The following is an 11517-nucleotide window of genomic DNA, read 5'->3' as shown; positions in this document are numbered from 1 at the left end:
ATGAAAGACCAGGGGGTGGCTCCTGGCACACAGTATGTTATTATGGATGACAGGAAGACCCGGGGGTTAGCCCTAGGCAATATGTATGAAAGACCAGGAGGTGGCTCCTGGCGCATGGTATGTTATTATATATGAAAGAACAGGAGGTGGCTTCTGGCACACTGTATGATGTTTAGCTAAGTAGAGTAGTATGTACGGTTGTCTTTGTGATACTTGCATAAAAGACCAAGGGGTGGCCCTTGGCACATGTCTGTAAGACCAGGGGGTGGCCCTTGGCACTTGTTTGTAAGACCCAGGGAGCGACCCAGGCTTGACCAGGAAGACCACGCGCGGCCCGTGGCATAATGGCAAGACTATGTTTGGCACATAGCACCTTACTTGATTATGGATAAGTCGGTTACGTATGGTACTTGGCTATGAATGGTTTGTATGGTATGTGGTATCTGGGGAACTCACTAAGCTTCGTGCTTACGGTTTTCAGTTTTGGTTTCAGGTGCTTCCGGTAGCGGATGATGGAGCTCGGGATGATCGCATGGCACACACCATAGATTAGTCAGCCTAGGAATGTTTTACTCTGATAATGACCATGTGTTTTGAAAACTAATACTCTGTTTATGTTTTGAAATGATGATTTTACTTAAGTAATATTTTATTAAAAGAAATTTTTAGTCTTGAATTTTGGGACGTTACAAGGTGCTTGGGGTAACTCAAATTATGAGGTGGAATTTGTAAACCCAGTTGGTAGATCAGGTGGTATTGTGAGCATATGGGATCCTTTGATTTTTATCAAGTCCCATTCCTTTTCCTTTAAGAATTTTCTTGCTATATCAGGGCAATGGATTGGTGTTCCTGGAAGCACCACAATTGTAAATGTATATGGCCCCAATCAGTTAGAGAAAAAATATTACTATGGGTTGAACTTCTCCAGTTAAAAGGAAGTATTGATGGAATATGGATATTTCTCGGCGATTTCAACGTTGTCCGTTATGAATGTGAAAGAGTAAATTCCAAGTTTTGTAAAACCACAACCATTGATTTCAACAACTTCATTGTCAAAGTTGGTCTCCATGAATTCAATCTTGGTGGAAAGAAATTTACGTATATGTGCGATGATGGCTTAAAACTCAGTAAGTTAGACAGGTACTTGGTATGTTCTAACTTCATTGCTCGACAGCCTCTCTCCATGGTTATAGTTCTGCCTCGGGAGCACTATGATCACACTCCTTTGGTTCTCAAACCCTCGAATCAAGATTTTGGGCCACCCCTTCCATTTTTTCAACTCCCCGCTGCATAGAGAAGACTTTGATTCGAATTTTATAGAGGCTTGGAACTCCTTTAGAGGTTTTTGTTCACCTGATATGTTTTTAACAGCCAAACTACGTTTTGTTAGAAAAGCGATTTGTAAATGGAGGAATACAGATGCTGTTAAGGAATCAAAGGAGTTGATTAAGTTATGGAAGAGAGTAGATGAAATTGAGAATCTTGCTGAATTAAGAAGAGTGTCAGAGGTGGAATTATCTGAAAGAAGAGATAGTAAATCCAAGATTGTTGAATTGGAGAAGTTTGCAAAATTGGATATCCAACAGAACGCTAAATTCCGTTGGCTTGTTGATGGTGATGAAAACACGTGTTTTTTCCATAACACCATTAAATGCAAGAACAGAAAAATAGATTGCATGGTCTAATAATCAATGATGTATGGAACACAGAACCTATCAAAATCAAAAGGGAGGTTCACACATTTTTTGGACGTAGGGGTGAACATTTGGACCACACTAATTTTACAGAAATTAATGGACCTTGGGTTGGACCTATTGAGGCTTCCAATGTTCAAATCTAATTCGCCATCCGGAGGTCCAAATGTTCATCTTTATTTCATTGAACTATTTATCCGCTCATATATTTTTTTTCCAAAAAAAGTTGGCTTTAGTAGAAAAATAAAAATAGAACATTTAAAGTATACAAATAAATAAAATATAATGACTTTTTATACTACATGTCGACCAAATCCAAAACTTTTTATACCCAACAAGAACTATTTTTGCAACTTAACTCAACTTTTATCGGAACCGAAAGTAAAATCCAAAAGGTCCGTTTAGGTGGGACCCATTGTGCCTTAGCGAACAATTTCGGTACTTTATCCCATTACGATTTCGATCTTGTACCGTACAAGTAGCTAATGCGTCTCGCTTTCCCCATTTCTCACGCTCTATATTCTCCGGGCGTGGAAAACCTGAACCAAACACTCCTTACGTTTCTTACCTTTTTCCTGCTCAATTCTCACCTTATTTTTATTATAAATTCAAATCACATAATAAAATACATAAACCACTCCTTAGCTCCCTCCGCCTCTATCTCGATAAACTGTCGTCGTTCTCCGCCACCCTCCGCCGATCACCTTTCTGTTACTACGTCCATCGTCTCTCATCTACGATTTCGATTGAAGACGAGATAGTTATTGTCCTTCTTTATCTTCATAGCTCAGGTATGTTGTTACAGAGTTTCGCCGATTGTATTACGTGTTTGATTTATGTGAATTCATATCGGATATCGCTCATGTTTTAGGATTGTTGATCGTTTTCGCTTTAAGTTTCTGGTAGATCTGTTTGCAGTTTCATGTTTCTCGTGTAGATTCTGAGTTTGTTATGCTTTCATATGCTCAATCTGAACATAAATTAGTTAAGTTTTTTGCACTCTGATCGTTAAAAGTTTTGTTGCTAGAACTTAGAAGAAGAATCGACGTGGTTTTATGAATGTATAATCTGGATTTATATTCGAAGTTTGATTATCTAGAAATGTATTATTAGATTAATGTTGATTTTTTTTTTAAACTTTCGGTATAGATTTTTTTGATCATAAAGGTGGTTTAAAGTAAAAATAAAAGGAGAGAGAATTTGTATAGTATTTTTATGGAAGGAAGAATTCAAAAAAGTGGTGTTTTTGGTTTTTTGTAGAAAAATAAATGTAAGATGTTGATTAATGACTTAATTCACATGATTTCATTTTGTATATTATAAGAAAAAAGAATTCTCGATCATATATTTAGATACTATCATTTTCCTTTGATTATTAAGTTGATTAATTCAATTAAGAAAAGTCAATAAATCGATAGAATAAGACATTTAAATTATACAAGATGTTACTATTGATACACTTATTGCTAGTTGTATGCTAACTAATCAAATTAATCAGGGTTCCATGAAATCAATTTTTTTTTAATTTTTAAATTTTTTTTTTACTTATTATATCCTCATTGATTTGATTTTGGGTGTTGTTATAGTACTTTTCACTCATAAACACACTCATCATATAAGGGTACAATTTAGTAAATAGTAATCAAGGATACGAATAGACTCACCATTTTGATTATTTGTCTTTCTATTGTTCATTTTGTATTTATTTTCCTTATTATTATTAATTATTATTTTAAAACTTGATCATATTTATATAACAAGTTATTACCAAAAAAAGAGGTACAATAAGTAATCAATAGGATGCATTTAATATAAAGTCATCCATTAAAAATTATGCATCAAAGCATTGGTCAAGTAATTTAGTAATTTAACTTTGCTTTAATGAAAATCATTTATGTAATTATACATTTTAAAATTCAATAGGAAATTTAAAGATTTTATTGTGTTAAATTATGTGGATTAAAAGAAATAACAAAATTTTAAATATATATTGTAGCAAATGGTTGAATTCCGTAATTGTATTTATAAACAATTCATGCTTTACGCATGTCACCTACCAAATGCAAATGGTTAAAGTACTTCTCTTTTTAAAAGATAAATGGTACTAGTATAATTTATGGGAATTGAATCTATACGTCATAAATTAGTGGGATTGAAATGATTGTTTTTTTTTTTTCTGTTTTAAACGAAAATCAAATTTTAAATAGAAAAAAAAAATCTTAGGTATTAGAAACCTATAACTCTATAAGGTTAGGTATACCTTCTTATCATAAGTACGGTTATTTTCTTCTCACCTTTCCTTCGTTAGTAGGAAATTACCTTTTTATTTATTAAATACTAGGTGTGAAACTCGTGTGTTATATCGGTTGATTAAAAAAATTATATATGAAGATATAAACTTTAAATATTTTTTTTAAAGAAAACATTAAATATCAAAGTGTAAACATTATGTATTTTTTTAAATAAAATTTCAAAATATATATACAAACAAAATGATGGATAAATAAATAATTCAATTTATATTAATAAAATAAACTACAAAAAATAATTATATTTTGACTATATAACATTTTTTTTAGTTTGTCAATAAAAAGCAACAAAGTTTGATTATTTTTTTTGTACAGACTTATTTTGTCTAAAATAATAATAAACTTTAAAAGAAACATATCAATTTAAAATTATATATATTGAAGGAAACATTTTAAAATTTGAAAATATAATGAAACAAATTAATGACGCATTAATTACTTTCTATAATCTAAATATTAGATAGTTAATTAAGCAAATTAAAAATTACCATAAAATGACAAGTAGAAATTAGTTTTTAAGATTTAACCACAATATTACATATGTCCAAATACATAAAAGGTTGACAAGTGTCAAAAAGTTTTTTATTTATTAGGAAGGATATAAAATTATAACTTAATAATTTTTGAAATATTTAAAATAATAAAAGATATTTAATAATTTAATAGTAAAAACAATTAAATAAAAAAAACAATATAAAATAAGTTGATATTTTTTAGAATTGGTTGAAGGACTTGTATGGCGTCAACTGTTTGAACAGTAAATTATAACAAAACTATATAAAATGGATAGCACAAAAATGCATTTTAACAAAAAGAGTAAGTTACACAAATAGTCCTATGGTTTAAGGTAATTTACACGTTTGGTCTCTAACTTATTTTTTAACTCGGAATGTCACTACTATTTGTTTTTGTTACGTTTGGTCTCTGTCTTACCTAAAAATATTATTTTGCCTTGATTTTTTAATTTATTTAAATAAACATACCCCCAACTCTACCCCCTCACCTTACCTTACCTGCCACACAATTTTTTTCTATGTAAATAATAGTCGTTTTAGGTAAGATATGGACCAAGCGCGTAACAAAAACAAACAGTATGGACTTTCCGAGTTAAAAAAATAAGTTAGGGATTAAACGCACAAATTATCCCAAACCATATGGACCATTCATGTAATTTACTCTAACAAAAATTCGAATGTAAAACGTTCATAGAAATTATTGTAGTTTTGGATTTATTTCGGTTTGAAAGCCAAAAAGAAAGTTTTGCTACTTTTTGATAAGACTGGAAGGAGTGGGAGGGAAACTTTCCTTATTTTTGGTGGGTAATATCCCTCTTTCCCCCACTCTCCTTTCCCTCACCTAAAAGCCAAGGAACGGGTGAGAAACCCTTCCCTCACTTTTTTTTATATACTAGTATTAAATAAAATAGTTTTTTTGATTTATAATTTTTAAATTAATATCAAACATAAAATTTAATTAAAAATAAAAAGCATTTCATTAAGTAAAATAAAAGTTACATTAACCCTAATATTTAAATAAGTAGAAAAAAACCGCAAAAAAAAAAAAAAATCAAACAACCTACAACATAGTAAAAATTATTAATTAATATCCTCATTTTATTTAAACCTAGATACGTCACTCGGAATCATCGTCTTCGTCCTCGCCTTGATCATTTGCATCATTCTCCCCAACGTCACTCTTGTCAGCGGAATCTTCACTCTCGACGAACATATCAGAATCCTCGTCTGATTCGTCAAACAAATCATCGTGAGATAACTTGTGCGGGGGCTGAATATGAGTCATATAAATGTGATCCACCAAATAAGCACGAAGGGTCTGATGAATGTCGCGATTGTGTACTTCTCTTCTATTCATCCTATACTCTTGTGTACCAACGGCTACTCCTTCGACATTTGGCAAACCTTCATTTTCGTTGTATCGGCATATCGCTCTTCCTTCGTCTTCAAGAATCATATTATGCAATATGATACATGCATACATTACGTGTTGTAACCTTTTCACCTCATATGACCTTGCCTTGACCGTTAGTACTTGCCAACGTCTCTTAAGTACACCAAATGCTCGCTCCACATCCTTCCTAGCTGACTCTTGCGCCTCTTTAAACTTTTTCTTTTTTCGGGTCATTAGGACATGTAAACGATTTCACAAAAACAGACAAGGGAGGATATACACCGTCAGTAAGATAGTATCCATGCTTATATGCTACCCCATTTGCTTGAAAAGGTACATCATGTGACTTTCCAAGGTAGATATCGTTGAATACAGACGACTGGTCTAGCACGTTGATGTCATTGTTTGCACCAGTTGGACCAAAGAATGCATGCCATATCCCAAGATCATGTGATGTGATAGCCTCTAGAATGATCTTCGGCTCTTTGTGATCGCCTCTCATGTACTGACCACGCCATGCGTTGGGGCATAATGATCAACTCCAATACATGCAATTGATACTACCTAGCATTCCAGGGAATCCATGTTTGCCTTCATGCACCGTATACAATTGGTGGATATCGTTGATAGTTGGTTTGCGCAAATATCGTTGCCCATAAACCAAACAGATCGTTTTGCAGAACTTGTACACAGACTCCCGCATGGTATGCTCTGACATCCTAAAATACTAGTCTCATTTGTCTGCGCTCATGTCGTATGCTAGCTGACGAATTGAAGTCGTGCATTTTTTAATGGAAGAGAAACCTTTTTTCCCCTTGCATCCATTTTCCATTGGAAATATGGAAAGCGGCCTTCCAAATCGCCAACAATACGTAAAAATAGTTTCTTCCTCATCCGGAACCGACGTCAAAACTTTACAGCGTAGACGGCGTCATCTACAAAATAATCTTCTATAAGGCGATCGTGTCCGGCTTCGTGATTTCTACGTAACGGCGGCTTTCTTAGGTTAGGTCATGCACGTGATGTTTCACCTAGTCGGTTTTGATAGTATGCAACTGTTTTCGTCATGACGGAACCGATAAACTTAGTCTCCTCTACTGCCGTTGAATCGGATGATGAAGATCATGTTGAGTAATATTTTTTACAGAGAAATATAGATTATGGGTTAAAAAAATGATAAAATGTTTGAATATTTATAGATTAAGAATAGGGAAGGAAAATATATATATATATATATATATATATATATATATATATATATATATATATATATATATATATATATATATATATATATATATATATATATAGCCGTTTAAATAAAAAAGAAAAAAAAAACTCGTCACCCAATGGTTAGAAGAGAGAGAGAGAGCGGGACTCTCTCCCCCAGCCTCTTCCCGCAGTTCCTTTCCCGCACCCACGGTGCGGTGTGCTTAACTGCGGGATCGGTTCCCGTTCCTTCCCCGCAGTCCCACTCCGTCCAGCCTAATTGATTTGGGAGATTTTTCTATGGTGTCAAATACCCAAAAAAAAAATTAAAATACATTAACACATTTAGTTATATAAAAACTATTGTAATTTAGAATATTTTTTCCGTTTAATCATTCAAATTAGATTGTTTTATGGTTTAACCATTACAATTTACAATTTTAAAATAAAACGAAATAACTATAACCAAAAACAAAATCTCAAGGTCTTTTGCAAAGAAATATAACCAATGAAAACTCAATTATTATTCTTGCAACATGTGGGAACTAGAATTAATTTATGTATATTTATACACGTTGGTGGAGAAAACGTTTATATTCAGCTATAAACTTTTACTTTGTATGCTGCTGGAGATTCTATTTATCTGTTAAAAGGAAATTTCAAACGTGTGTGTCCCTATACTTTGAATGTGTAAATAATCGACTTATTTTGCTATTTTTTTTAATATATTAATGTCTTATTATTTGTAGCCGTTTATTTATTTTTTCCGCAAAAATAGGATAAAGGCGGCATTTATTCATCATCATAATTCATAACAATTAATAAGTTTTTAAAGCGTTTATAATTGACAGTTGAATAATCAATCATTAATTTATATATTTTTTTCAACACTTATATGACAACATTTATAGTTGAAATTTTTAACATATTCTGTTTTTTGTTTTTAAATTTGGAAGATATTGATATCTAACTTTATTAATTTTGATATGTTTGACGATATTTTTTCGGATGATAAAAAAAATATTATTAAATTGTGAGTTATCTATCTCATGGCTATTAAACTCTAAATCATCAAAATTTAAAACATTTTTTGTTGTAGGATCTTCAAAAACAATTTTCGTAGCAAAAAAAAATAAAAAAATAAAAAAAAAAATCATATTGCGGAAATATAGGCTGTGTTTGGCGCGCCACAGCTAGCTTATTTTTCGAGTTTTTTTATGTTGTCGTGTTTAATAAACCAAAAAGTAACTTTTAAGCTATCTTTTTTGAAAAGCTACTTAGACTAGCTTTTTATGAGTTTTTTTAAAATTTTCCAAATAAGTCCCTTAATTAATTATAGAAACACATACTCCTATATGTCTTTTTATGTAATTTTATATATTTCAGCTAGTTTTACCAAACGTTATTTTTTATCAGCTAGTTTTTCAGCTATCAGCTAGTTTTTTATAGCTAGTTTTTCAGTTAGTACGCCAAACATAACCATAGTTTTAGGTTCAACGATTCTTAAAAAAAGGTAATATATTAATAGACGTTATCTTCTAGTTATAATTATTTAATATCATACAATCATTTTCTTTCAAAATAAACATCCAATCACCCTTTATATATAAACATCAAACCAAAAATTTGGTACAAGTCGTGAAATCTACATCTCCCAATCATTTAACAAGCGCATTAATCATTTTGACACTCAAATGCGACGTTCATTAATTTCCCTAATCTACAATTAGCATATTAAAAAAAAAACAAATCAGATTAGATATCTTAACTTAAATCACCACTTATTATTCATTAATTATGTGATGTAACATTGCATCAAACACCCAACGCAGATCGAGATCGCTAATATTGACAAACATGTTACAAAAATGGCGTGGTCAAAACCAACATGTAGCTCAACCTTTGGATCATGAAAAAATGGTAATTGTTAATTAACCACAAAATCATAAATTATTGAAACAAATTCATTTTAATAATATAATGTAAAAAAATAATAATAATAACAGATTAAAGAGCTTAGGGTTGCGATTGGGCCCCTCACTGGGCACGCATCAAAATTTTGTACGGATGCGTGTTTAAGAAGGTATCTGGAAGCCAGAAGCTGGAATCTTGAAAAAGCCAAAAAGATGTTAGAGGACACACTTGAATGGAGGTCAAATTACAAACCTCATGAAATTCGTTGGGTAAGTTGGTGATTTATTTTGGTAATTTAATAAAATGAAAAAAAAAATCAAAATTATGTATTTTACTATTTATTTTTAATGGAATTTCTAGGAACAAGTAGAAGAAGAAGGTAAAACAGGTAAAGTCTCGAGAGCTAATTTTGTTGATCGTTTTGGAAGGCCTGTTCTCATCATGAGACCAGGGAAACAGGTTTGTACTAAATCCATCTCCCTTTAAATTCTTAACACTAAATTTTAATCATTGTCAAAAATATATGGTCATAATAAGGTCAATTTATATCGAATATAGTTGTTTTTTGTAATCTTATTTTAAATCATTTAAAAAAGTAAAAATGTTTTCTAAAAATTATAATTTAATTTAGAAATTATACCCTAATGGAACCAGATGATTTCGTTTTATATTAAGTCATGTTTTCATTAAGTTTGTTAAGTAAAAAAGAAAGTAATATGTAATGCCTAAATTTTACGATTATGTTGTAGAATACGAAAACGGGTGAGGGTAATGTTCGTCATTTGGTGTATCTGATAGAGAACGCGATTTTAAACCTTCCGGAAGGCCAAGAACAAATGTCTTGGTTGATTGATTTCACTGGATATTCGATGAATGCAACAAATATCCAACCGAAAACAGCTCGAGATATCATAAATGTGACACAATCTCATTACCCTGAGAGACTTGCCATCATTGTCCTTTATAATCCTCCAAAAATATTCCAAGCATTATTTAAGGTATCGCATCTCCATCTCATACATATCTCTCATTTTTGTTACTATAAAATTAACCATATATAAAAAAAAGGGTTAATGTCATATTCGGCCAATTAAAAGGTTGTTTGATAGTTGTTGATTAAGTCAATGTCTGACCGAGTAAGATTCATCCTTGAATCTCATATCTGACCGAGTAAGAGGCACTTTAGAGGAGAGAGGACCGAATCAGTGGCTTCTAAGGGCCCGTTTGATAGTTGATATCTGGGAAAGTTTTCGGACTTTCTGGGAAAGACATCTTACAGAGAGACCCTATTTTTTGTGCAAATCAAACAACATTTCCGGTCCATTTAGCCAGAAATATTTGTTTGGAATTGGAAAGATGTCTATCAAACGAGACCTAAGTGTAGTGTCAAACAGTCTAAATCTGATCGAACTTCCAGACCCCCAACTCCCCAAGACGCATATCAAACAGCCCCGAAGTTATGCTAATTTACCAATTTAGCCATGAAAGTTTTAATAAAGATGCCAATGCCACAAAAAAAATCGTCTCGTTTGACCATTATAACATTCTATAACAGATGAAACTGGTTTTGATGTCTACGTGTCATGATGTCATCCACATATGCAAGTTTTGATCATAATATGTGTACATGGCGTTTTGAACATTTTATTTAACTTTAATATTTTAGATCAACATAATGTCATTTTCAACGCCACATGGACATATTGTGATCAAATTTGCCATGTTGACATAAAAGTCGATTTCATGGTAAAATGGGTAACTTCTTGTTACTAGATGCAATGAAAACCAAGTAAAATGTATTAATCCAAATCTTGTATTCAGGTAATAAGTTACTTCATAGACCCGAAAACATATTTGAAGATAAAATTTGTTTATCCAAACGACAAAGAGAGTATCGAGATTATGAAGTCGTATTTTGATACCGATAATCTTCCACGTGAGTTTGGGGGAAAAGCTAACTTCAATTTAAATTATGACCATGAAGAGTTTTCTAAATTGATGGTTGAAGATGATATAAAAAAGGCCAAGTTTTGGGAGTCGGATAATAATGATACCAATGGTCATTCCGAAACTACAAGTTAAGTTATAGAGGAAACAAACCAAATGTATAATGGTTGGTTATTAATATATATGTAACTAATTATTTACATATGGTAACATGTAACTAAGAGTAACATATATTTTTATATGCAACTTGAATTGCCGATTAGTTACATGTGTTAATATGTAACTGATAAATTTTATTAGATATCATGATATGATTAAAATAAATGTATGCTTATTTATTTTTTTAGGTAAAGAATGGTTTTGAACTTTTGATAATTTATTTATATTGTTCTTTTATGTCTATAATAATGTCATATCTGTCTCATTCTCATCTATGTCATATAAGTAAAATTTAAACAACACATGGACAATATAAAAAGGATATATGCGTATCTGAATTGGCATGTGATACAAGTGGATGCATATTTCATCATTGT

General features: G+C 31.6%; 1 protein-coding gene across 1 annotated transcript; it reads left to right on the top strand.

Annotated features, from left to right (window-relative positions):
• Positions 1 to 2223: 2223 nt before the first annotated feature.
• Positions 2224 to 11356, top strand: LOC111885831 (CRAL-TRIO domain-containing protein C23B6.04c). The gene is made up of 6 exons (XM_023882063.3): positions 2224 to 2485; positions 8953 to 9040; positions 9127 to 9303; positions 9395 to 9493; positions 9784 to 10032; positions 10856 to 11356. The coding sequence occupies exons 2-6, from the start codon at positions 8978 to 8980 to the stop codon at positions 11114 to 11116; spliced, it is 849 nt and encodes a 282-aa protein (XP_023737831.1). The 5' UTR covers positions 2224 to 2485; positions 8953 to 8977; the 3' UTR covers positions 11117 to 11356.
• Positions 11357 to 11517: the final 161 nt, after the last annotated feature.

Source organism: Lactuca sativa, chromosome 3 (genome assembly GCF_002870075.4).
Source record: "Lactuca sativa cultivar Salinas chromosome 3, Lsat_Salinas_v11, whole genome shotgun sequence".
Taxonomy (NCBI): Eukaryota; Viridiplantae; Streptophyta; class Magnoliopsida; order Asterales; family Asteraceae; genus Lactuca; species Lactuca sativa.
Note: the sequence above shows the minus strand (reverse complement) of the source record. Positions and strands in the feature narration are given on the sequence as shown.

Excerpts from the sequence above, each read along its gene's own strand:
- LOC111885831 (XM_023882063.3), top strand. The coding sequence starts at position 8,978 with ATGTTACAAAAATGGCGTGGTCAAAACCAACATGTAGCTCAACCTTTG. Across the intron at positions 9,494-9,783 it reads TCATGAGACCAGGGAAACAG|AATACGAAAACGGGTGAGGG; the intron begins GTTTGTACTAAA and ends ATTATGTTGTAG. Across the intron at positions 10,033-10,855 it reads TATTCCAAGCATTATTTAAG|GTAATAAGTTACTTCATAGA; the intron begins GTATCGCATCTC and ends TCTTGTATTCAG.